The 12,081-nt window shown below is 25.5% G+C and overlaps 1 protein-coding gene across 1 annotated transcript in view; it reads right to left on the bottom strand.

Moving 5' to 3' along the window:
* LOC135927681 (uncharacterized) overlaps positions 1-11,683 on the bottom strand; it is a 62,658-nt gene extending 50,975 nt beyond the window's left edge. The window contains exons 1-3 of the mRNA XM_065463837.1: positions 11,610-11,683; positions 11,441-11,563; positions 11,097-11,397 (exon numbers count right to left, since the gene is read on the bottom strand). Coding sequence (XP_065319909.1) covers positions 11,097-11,284 — 188 coding nt within the window. The 5' untranslated portion in view covers positions 11,285-11,397; positions 11,441-11,563; positions 11,610-11,683. The remainder of the gene's footprint in view (positions 1-11,096; positions 11,398-11,440; positions 11,564-11,609) is intronic.
* Between the last annotated feature and the right edge of the window lie 398 nt (positions 11,684-12,081).

Below are 12,081 nucleotides of genomic sequence, written 5' to 3'. Positions count from 1 at the left end.
AAATAAAATATCTTGTTTTTTGAAAAAATTTTAAATTTTGAAGTGATAAAATGGATACATCCTCTAAAATGTAAATTATATTTTAAGATTCAATAATATTTTTAGCCCATGGAATGATGATATTACAAAAAAATTTGCTGAAATGATTGAACCAGATGAGATATAGAACCAAGAACATGCTAACCATAAAAAAGCATTCAATATTATGGAACATTTATCTGTTATTGTTTCCAGAAATAAATATATAAGAATATTAAATATAATCATTTAATACGCTTAGCTTTGGAATCCCTTGGTTTTGATACCAGCGTCTTATATCTAAGGAAAAGATTGAAAAATTTTAAAGATCAGTTAAATAAGGAGAAACTAGTGAGGCCACCCGGTTCAAAATATGGCAAGTATGAATACAAATATTGAAAATATATAAATTTTATACAACGGACTGTTGCTGATAGACCAATATCTGGCAATTAATTTTGATGTTGTGTCACACTCAAACATTATAAAACAGAAAATACCAAATATTAACAGGTTAATAAATGTATTGGAAGAAAAACCATTTGGGATGCAGTAAAACTTAATTTATTTATAATTTATTTTAATATTTTATGAATAGTCTTGAAGAGGATGCAGAAACCTTAAGTTTAGAAACTATATTATCTAAAACTGAAATTTAAAAATTTCCACATCAACCAAAGACAAATGGTACTAGATATTTATGTATTTTATATTTACAAGTATTTTTATTTTCATATTGACATTTTTGTATTATATTACAAGAAATATTTCCACAATTAATATAATTTTTATATAATATTATTTACTGTCCAAATTCACATTAATTTCTGTAAATTTATACACTATACAAGTTACAGGATACCTCAATTAAATTTTTCTTAACATTCAAATAATTTATTTTTATCTAATAACATAATTATGAATAATGAATAAATTAAATATATTAAAGAATTTAATAAATTAAATTTATTTCTAAGAATTTTTTTCTCTGCTAGGCAAGAATGGTCGTGTAGTAAGGTTTACCAATGTTGTATCTGTATAATTTTGATGATTACATAATTTTAATAATATTATAAATATATAAGATGTTTAATAATTATATATTTCAATTTTAATATTTGTAGTACCTTGTATCATCATTGAAAGCTGATCCTTCTTTGCTGATGATTATGTTGTGTAAGATACAGATTGTTTTTATGACTATTTCTATGCTAGCTTGTCAATTTCTATTGGCCTAATCAGAAGCTCAAATTTTTTAACAATTCCCCCAAAACTCCTTTCTACACAACACAGGCATGGGATAGCCTCATGTTGAATTCCCTTTCCTCTGTTGTTAGATTATTTTAGGGGCAATAAAGGGAATGCATCATCCCAACCATTACAAATGGCATGGATTTATTAAAGGAAAAGGATTGGGAGCAAGCAGATTATGTGTATGGTTCACCAATTCTATAATTTATATTTTCAGAATATATTAAAATTAATATAATGTAACATCTATATAACAAGCTATTTCTAAATAATCCACCATCACTCTGCTTTCCATATGCTCCCACATCCATAAATATTAAATTTCTGTTGATGTCTGTTAAGGCTAACAGTTTAATTGGAAATCTATGTTTAAAGTCATAAAATTGTGAGCCACTATTGGGAGGGCTCATATAGATATGTGTACCATCTATTGCCTCCAAACCCAAAACAATTTTTGGATTTATATCTATAAGAAAAGGTTGATCTACTCATTCTTGTATAATTAAAAAATTGAGAATTTGTTAAATCCCCTTCTATATTAATATATTCAGAAAAATGATTTCTTTTAATATTTATTTAAGATGTCTTGCACCTTTTTCTTCCTTTATTTCTCTTAATTAAACATAGGTCAAGCAATTTTTGTTTTAAATTTCGACGTTTTATATTGAAAAAATAAAAATTAACGCTTCTATTTAAACATAGCTGCTTTACATTTTTTAGTTATATTTGTGTGCACTGTTATAAACAACATTTTTTCCCCATCTTACTCTAAATTCTCGTTCAGTAATGGAAAATTGGTAATAAATTAATTTAAATGTTTTATTTTCATTTATCTTTACTATATACCAGAGGCTTGCAGGCCCGGTGTAACGTTTTGAAAATATATAGATACATTCTTTCTTGCCTATATAATGAGTGCATTCTAAATTCTCCGATTATAATGTATTTACTTTTCTGAGTGTATTTTTAACGATGTTTTTTTATAATATTATTTTTTGAATTTGTAAAAATTGAATCAGATGATATATCAAGTTAGAAAATTTATTATGTATTCCATTCATTTTAATAAGACAACAAATTATTGGGCAGTATTTAATCAATGGGAAGTTTGAAAATCATTTGATATGTGATTTAACTCAAGTTTAACATACAGCTAGCACTACAAGACATTAGATGGTATTTAATTCAATGTTTTTGCTTATAAATTAATTATCACAAATAGAAATGTATCTAAAAAGTTGGTTTCCATATTCAAAATTATTTTATACTGAATGGCTAGATAAAAATAACATATTGTATAATGAAACCAATGCTTTTTTGCTTAAATCAATTGTCATGAGTTGGGCTTAAATTTTCTAAAAAGGTTGATTCCCATATCCAAAATTATATATATATAATATTAATACAGGGTAAAATCTTAAACCACTATGCACCTTACCAGAAGGTGAGGTTAGCTTTAAATATATTGCTGTAGGAGTTGATTAATTCAGTAAATATATCGACATGGATAAAACAGGCAAATCAGTAGCACATTTCCCATATTCGGTATTATGGTCACATGGGCAAGGCTAAAGTGTGATAAATTGTATAATAAAGTTTTTATATTATATTTTAGATTTAACACAACTAAGAACACAAGTTTCTAAGTGAAGTTTGCCCTAATTTAAACAAACTTGTAGGCTAACCAAAAGAATAATTGGCAATAGAAACTGTATCTTCTGGTATTTACATTTACAAGATTTAAATTGTAATTATTTATAGATGTATAAGAAAAACACTTGGAAAGCAGTATTATCTTTATGATAAGGGAAGACATGATATAAATGGAGGGATTTATGGGAAAATTTGTTAGAATGCAAATGGCAGAAAATAATCAGGATAATTTTGATTGTATGATAAAGTTTATTTAGATATTATATATTGTATATAGATATTATATATTGTAATTTATATATTTTGTATTCTTTATACATATTTACATATTACAGGGTTTCCCATTCAAAAAAGGAAAAGTCCCAATCAAAAAAGGAAAAGTTTCAATCATAAAAGGAAAAGGTCCGATCAAAAAAGGAAAAGGGTCAATCATAAAGGGAAAAGGTTAAATCAAAAAAGGTAAAGGACCAAACAAAAAAGGAAAAGTGTCAATCAAAAAAGGAAAATTCCCAAAAGGAAAGGAAAAGGTCCAATCAAAAAAGGAAAAGGTTCTATCAAAAAAGGAAAAGTGCCAAACAAAAAAGGAAAAGGTCCAATCAAAAAAGGAAAAGTGTCAATCGAAAAAGGAAAATTCCTAAAAGAAATGTAAAAGTGTCAATCAAAAAAGGAAAATTCCCATGTAAATATTCAAATAAAGTAACCCAGGACGGACAAAAAAAATAGTATTTTTTTAAATTTTTATTTATTTTTGATATTCCTTCATAATTTATTTCTAAATTTTTTACGATTTCTTTACGTTTTTTTTTCTTACTGTATTTTTCTCAAATTATTTCTAACTTTTTGCGATTTTCTTTACTTTTATTTTTCTTACTATATCTTCTCTCAATTTATTTTTCTTCTCCATTTTGATAATTCTAATGTATTTTTAAAAATAATTTCTAAATTTAGGTCCATTTTTTTAACAACGTTTTTTTTTCATTATACATACAATATTCTTTTTATGATTTTTTCATTGTAATCTTTTACATACATTTTTAACCTTTTTAATGTCTTTAAGTCATTTTTAATCTTTATTTTTTTGAGCATTTCTCAATTTTTTTCTTCTCATTTTTGATAATTTTAAAAATAAGAATTTTAAAATGATTATATTTTATAAATTTATATATCGTTTGTTATTACAGTTCAAACTTATTTAATTTTAAGGTACATTATAACCAAACAATTAATTTAATTTAGCAATTGTAATTATATTGTCTGCCAAAAACATTAAATATAATTTTAAAAAATAATTATCAAAAATGAGAAGAAAGAAATTGAGAAATGCTCAAAAAAATAAGGATTAAAAATGACTTAAAAAGATTAAAAAGGTTAAAAATGTATGTAAAAGATTACAAAGAAAAAATCATAAAAAGAATATTGTATGTATGATGAAAAAAAACGTTGTTAAAAAATGGACCTAAATTTAGAAATTATTTTTAAAAATACAAAAGAAATATCTAAAATGAGAAGCAAAATAAATTGAGAAAAAATAAAAGTAAAGAAAATCGCAGAAAGTTAGAAATAAATTGAGAAAAGATACAGTAAGAAAAAAAACGTAAATGAATCGTAAAAAATTTAGAAATAAATTAAGAAGGAATAACAAAATAAATAAAAATTTAAAAAAATTACGATTTTCCTTTTTTGAATGAGAATTTTCCTTTTTTGATTGACACTTTTCCTTTCCTTTTAGAAATTTATTTTTTTCGATTGACACTTTTTCTTTTTTGATTGGACCTTTTCCTTTTTTGTTTGACATTTTACCTTTTTTGATTGAACCTTTTCCTTTTTTGTTTGACACTTTTCCTTTTCCAGACTTTTTCCTTTCTTTTGGGAATTTTGCTTTTTTGATTAACACTTTTCCTTTTTTGATTGAACTTTTTCTTTTTATGATTGATCCTTTTCCTTTTTTGATCGGACTTTTTCCTTTTATGATTGAAACTTTTCCTTTTTTGATTGTGACTTTTCCTTTTTTGAATGGGAAACCCTGTATGTTAGCGGCAATGTTTTTTTTTGATAATGTGTAATTTTTTCAACTTTAAATTATTTTATGAACCCGTTTTATTAAATTTAAAATCGATTTTACCGGAAATGTATTCCAACATGTTTGGAATACCTACCCTGTTGAATTTAAGATAATTTTGTCATGTACTTAAAAAACACACAGGCACATATTATATACTATAAAAAATAAAATATATATTGTTTTTATAAACACTTAAGTGTTAAGGTAAAACAAAATAATGTAAGTGGAATTTCTATAAACTTTGGTATTTTCGACATTTTTTAAGTTGACTTAAATTAAATGCAAAATAAAAAATTTTGTAAAGAGAATAAAGCATTAGAATTTTTGCTATAAAAATCTATTTAATACATGCAATAATCATAATTATATGTTTGGTTTATATTAGGGGTGTACCGATACCACTTTTTGGAGGCCGATACGATCCGATATTCCAGATATTAAATTGATATCGGCCGATTACCGATCCGATATCATATCTAATTTTGTATTCTGTCAAAGATATTAATGGTTTTAATTTTTAATATACTTTTTATTAGTATAACATCTATAATTTTACTATACCATAACATATGTCATTTAAATATATTATGATCAGTTATAGTTTATATTCAATTCAATTGCAATTCTAAAAATATAAAATATTTTTATTGATAAATTACTTATACATAATTAGAAATAAACAAATATATTATAAAATTTTAAATTAATATATCAAAGATTTCTTTTTAGAAATACCAAAATTTCCAATTTATCAGAGATCAGTCTGCGGTGATGGGGACTGTCGATATCATTAGCATCACGAAAAACATATTCTGAAGAGATTATTGCACACTTATTTAAATAGAATGTGAAAAAAATAACTATATGGCAGAATGTTTATCAACTAATTATTTTTATTAAAAAAATTAAACATAAAAATTGATTTCGATTTTATTTATAAAAATAAATGGTTTTTTAGATATAACTTTTTTTATAAATTTTATATTATATTTTTATTCAAATCGGCATTTTTTATCGAATCGGAAAATTTTTTTAATATTTGCCGATAACAGATATTTTAAAATGGATGATATCGGCCCGATCCGATATAAAATATCGGTACATCCCTAGTTTATATTTAAAAATCAGTTAAAATATAATATTTAATCTATACGCGTCCGTCATAAATGTCAATATCCCTATATATGTGAGTATATTTTTTTTACAGAGTAAAAATAACACGTTACAATAGTCCTTTTAATTTTTTTTAATATACCCGGGCCAGAGCTGAATTTTTTTTTAAATACCCGTGCCGGGTCTGAAAATTTTTATAAAAAAAAATACCCAGGCTGGGCCATATATTTTAGAACATTTTAAATCGACATTATTAGCCATAAAAATAAATATAATATATTTTAAAATAATCTGGGCCGAGTCCGAAAATTAAATTTTTTTTTAAAGAAATCAGAGTCGGGCCGGTGCTGTGCCAAGACTTTTGATGGCTCAGGGCAAAAATTAATTTAGCGGCCCCTTAAAATACAATTTACTTAAGCTTCGATAAAATTTCGCAGTGAGAACTAAAAACATATATACTTTATTATATTAAATTTTAATCATAATGAGTAACGCACATTAAAAAATGAATATAATCATAAACTAAATATCATTCTATTTATCCTACTTGCCTTTTTATTTGTAAAAGAGGATATCATGTCAGTATAACCTAACGATAAGGCGATATCATTTTCTATTGAAATTAAAAATTAACAAGTCGGTCATGTGCCATATAGGATGGAATGTAAATTTTAATTGAGCTTTGAGAAGCTGCGTACTGCGGATGCCACTGTAATTGGAATGGTTAAAATAATCCTTATAATCTCTTAATAAAATATTTAATTAAAAACATTTTTCCTTTCGTTCTCTTTCAGGAGCATTTATTATTTTTTATATATTGAATAAGACAATGATTTTTAAAGAACCTTAACTGCTGGGAACGTTCCTCCAACAAATTTCTCGCTTGATCTAGTAATACATTGAAAAATTCGATCTCATATTTTTAAGGATCATGTAGCCTTGTCATCTTCTTCATAAGAAAATCTTGGAAAGCACTGCTTTTCTATATTCATTTCCATTCCTGTGCAAGCTCTTTCGCTGAGTCAAGAAAATTAAGAAAGCCGTTTTCCTTAAATAGAAAAAATCTTGCATATCTTCTATATAATGACCTTTCTAATTCAATATTGTCACTTTGCATAACTTTACTTACTAAATTCACCTGGGTTACTATATCAAAGCAGATAATAAGAGTTACCAAAAATGGGAACTGTTTTAATTCTTTAGCCAATGAAATGACTACTGGGCAGCATCTGGGGTCATTCGTTTTTCGGATGCGTCTATTAGTGCATCGTAAATATCACCAACCTGGAATCTAATGGCCTTTACACTCCCATCACGTTTCTGATAACGGTTTTAAGGTAAAATATTTCCTTAAAAATCTGCCATCGCTGATTCGAGAGAATATAGATTCGTTGGACAACGCCAAATAAATGATTTAGTGACTAATGATGATAATGCCATATCATTAAGTAGGAGATTTAAGCTGTAGCTCCCATAATGCATAAAATATGCTCTCCAATATGTTTGATCGAGCTTGAACCCCTTTATAACATCTTCTCGCATTTGATCCATTATTGTAACCTTCTCCCCGACAATTTATTACCTCGAATCCTAATTTTTAAGATAATGATAAAAATGCTTCTACCAAGACATAGCCACTGGAATCGACTTTTAGAGAACCAACAACTAGCTCATTTATTTACTGAGTTGTTAAGTTCATCTCATATAACTATCAAGTTTATAATTTTATTTTAAATTCGATCTCCAAAGTAATGATTATGAATTTAATTATTCTTAATTCAACCAATGAGGTCAAAAAATAATATTGATAATAAATCGATTAACCATCAAAAATTTCCATTTTTGATGGTTGTATTTTCCAATGCTTTCTCAAAAAGTTAAATATCTTTGGCCTAAAAAGTGAATGATTGCGATGATTCTATCCAAAACTGCAAACCATCTCTTTTTGTTATCCTCTATTCGTTGTTCATGATCTTTATCAATCGTTTGATCTTTGACAATTTTTTAGTTCCCATTGGTGCAGACATATGTTGAGTATTCATGACCCTTTGCATGATAGGTGTAAATTTTTTATTTGAAAATAGACATATCGGAATATCAAAAAAGTGTCTCATAACAAATACAACTATATAAACAGGACCTTTACGAGAAAATGGATTAAATATTTAAAATAGTCATAATAGAAATCGTTTTTTAAAATAAATTTATTGTATTTTTTTACTTACCGATAACTTGTTTCTTGGCAAATAGAAAATTTCATTTAAAAAAAATCTTTCTTAACTAAAAATAAATGGATTTTTTTCACTAAAATACAAATCAAATTTTTTGTTATAATACTTTGGGTAGACATACCAAACCTTTTTCCAAAATTCATAAATGAATTCTTTACAAGAAAAGAATAATGCCTTGTATATAGTGTATACAAAAAATTTTATTTTTAACAAAATTCGGTCTCTAAAATTGTCTAATTTCAGTGGACTGGGGCTTCTGCCCTGCTTGCCTCTTCCGTCTGCACGGCCCTGCATTCAATGATAAAAGGATACCATGCTCATGCCATAGATTAAATAACATAATCCATTATATTTTTGGTAATTATTTACCTAAAAGAGCATTAAGTATAAATGGTGTAAAAACGATAGTGCAATATATAAAGCATCTGCAGTATACAGCAAGCTAAGCCATTTCATTAAGTACGATAAAATAACGAGATAGAACTATGTATATGTCATAATACAAATTTTCTTAAAATCATATGATGAAATACAGGTTTACCTGCTTAACAAACAAGAATTAAATAGATAAGCAACCATTGATATGAATATCATACACCAGTTATATATTTTTAAGATAATCTGAGCATAGATTCTCATCCTACTATAAGTGAAGTTCATTTATGGAAACAAAAATTAATGAAATTTTGCCAATCTTCAGATGATGATACAGTAATAGTTAAAACAATAATTAACAGGACAGTATTGCTTTTAATGGAAAGCTATATTATGCTGCCAGTACATAAGGTAGGCTTAATACTAAATCCAAATTTTAAAAGTCTTAAGATTTTAACAGAGGATGAAAAGGCAGATATATAAACAACTTTAAAAATGCTAAATGATTTAAAATTCAATAATATGCATAAAACAATGCCAACTATCATTTTTAACTTTTCTAATCCTGCACATATCAAAAAAACAACATTCTAAATGAAACATTCAGTGAATTTCTAGATTATTCTGGTTCTAATAAGGAAACAACATCTACCAATGAAAGTTGTTAGAATGAGTTTAAAAGATTCATCATTCCTAATCATAATACAAATAATATAAATTTTTTATTTTAGAAGCAGGAAAATTCATTTTATTATTGAGAAAATTTGTTAGTAAAGTGTTACTAGCCCACAAGTTTGGCTTCCAGTGAAAGATCATTTTTTCTATAGCCAATCACTGATTAAAGGAAAGATGAACACAATTAAATAAAAAATATATTCTTTCATTTTTAAATAAAAATTTTGATTTGTAAATAGTAAAAATTTTGTTTATTAATATGGAATTAAAGAAATAAAAAATTATGATAGAATAAATTCAAAAATGCATAAAAGTAGCAATAAAGTTTTGAGAAATTTAGAAAAAATTAAAAAACATTATTTTTTGGTGGTGACGGGCATGATCAAAATATTTTCTTTCATGAGCAGGCAGGTCAGGTCAAAATATTTTTAGCAGCAAGTGTGAAAGGCCTTAAATTCTTTTGTGCTAAAAAAATTAGGCCCAGGCCCACCTTGAGTAACATTACTAGTGGTGCAAAATTGCTCCATTTTTTAAAAACGGTTACAGCATTCATTCCAGAAAAATATTATACAAGCCTGAAGATTTTGCATAAAGATGGCATAAACATTGGATGTTTATTAGAATCTTAAGGCCTAACCAATATTTTTATATTGAGTGAGCTATTTTTAAATCAGCAAAAATGGAGTATTTTTGTATCAATCACTATGCATTACTTTATTAAGGTTACTTTACCACATTGTTTAAAATTTTATTATTAAATATTTTTTTTCTACGTAATTTCCTAATAATAAAAAAAGAATAAAAGGAACCAAAATTAATTTTTTTAAATTTGAATGATTAAATAATAAAAAGTTGCTATATAATATATTCTTTTTACATTTTGCAATAAGAAAAGATTTAAAAATATCTAACAAGCCACAATCAGCCATAAATATTATTATTATTTTAAATGATAATTAAATTTTTGGGAAGAATAACATAATACACTTTATCAATGGCTTGGCCATGATAACTGAAAATTTTTAAAGTGCTTCTTGTTTTACATGTAGTTTAAAGTTAAATTATTTCATAAAAATAATTTTTTTTTATAGAAAAATAAATATTAAAAAATCAATTTAAATATGATCAGTTTTATATAAATATAGGGAAATGTTGAATAATCAGATTAGTGAAAATTAAATGAATTGGCAGTCCTATAAAACAATTGTATAGGAGTATATTTGTATTCTTCTGAATTCTCTAAAAATTGATTAAATTTCTTATCAAATATTATATAATATTGGTTATATGATACCTAAGTATGTACATTTAGAATCAAAACTGATTTCTCAGAATTGGAATTTATATTTTAAAAAAAGAGGAATAAGCAGGAAGTGGAATATGAGATCTGTCACTGGTATTTTTTCATACTGACACTGATATTTTCCGATACTTTATAAAATAATCAACATAAATGAACATTCATAATATAATGGGACCATGTTTGTATCTTAATTCCATTGGATAATTAAAATTTGGTTCCCCCTAAAAGTCTAACTTTGATGACCTAGTAAAGGCATTTTCCACATTCACATGATTTTTATGTACTATTTAATTAAATTTTACCTGATTTTAAACGTTTGACTCTTTGCTAAAATATAATTGAATTATTTTAAAATAAATATTTGTTAACTCTTCAAACTTTTATATTAAACTGAATTTATTTAAAGTTTATTTACCTATACGATTTAATATCTATATGAGGAACTGGTGCATGGTTACGAACATAAAACAAATCATTTGATGATAGAAATGATGATATCAGATATTGGGATTTTGGTTCGGCATTAAAAGGACATAGAGAATTCACTTTAAGTTCCGATGAACGATATGGTTCATCAAAATAATTATCCTTATCATAAGACATTTTGAAAATACTGCCCTTAAAATGAGACAATTGACATTTTGTCGAAATTACTTGAGTTTATTTATAGTATTCACACTTAACTATCTTTTAGATTCTACGAAATTTAATGTTGCCTAATAAAAATGAATATTTATCCTTATCTGATATATAACTAACCATTCCCTTAGTAGTATAGTCATGGGCTTATCAATACGGTTCACGATGTTGGTATTAGGACAATGATATGTTATATATATCATTGTTTTAGGACTTCACCTGAACCGCGCAATTTGGGAGAATCTAAAAAATATCTAATCATCTAGTATTGTGCTTCGACTAACCTTACCATAAATTACACAGCATAAAATATAACAATTCATTCCCTTAGGTTACGCATACAGGAAAAAAAAATTTTTTAAACACTCAACTGGACACTAATAAAAACTTGCCCTTAATCGAAACCTAATTTTAATATTATATTTACATTGGATAATATTTAATAGAAGACACAATTAAATAATTTTAAAAATTAAATTTGAAGAAAATAAAATTTTATTTATTAATTAATATTTTGAAATAATAATGCAGTTAATATATAAGGAAAGCAATCAATATAGTCTAAAGCAATCTATATTAATAATTGCATTTTACAAAAGTGAATAATTTAATATAAATTAAAAATGATAATATTTTCTTATATAAAATTCTATATTATGTTATTTTCATTAAAATTATTAATATTGCAATGTAGCTAGAGAGAAAGGATCGAGATCAGAAGATCGACGATCCTGCATTCGATTCTGATTTTAAGAATTTAC

This window comes from Gordionus sp. m RMFG-2023, chromosome 3 (assembly GCF_954871325.1).
Source record: "Gordionus sp. m RMFG-2023 chromosome 3, tfGorSpeb1-WG-v2, whole genome shotgun sequence".
In the NCBI taxonomy this organism is placed as follows: Eukaryota; Metazoa; Nematomorpha; class Gordioida; order Chordodea; family Parachordodidae; genus Gordionus; species Gordionus sp. m RMFG-2023.
The sequence above is the reverse complement of the archived record's forward strand: the minus strand, read 5'-3'. Positions and strand labels throughout refer to the sequence as shown.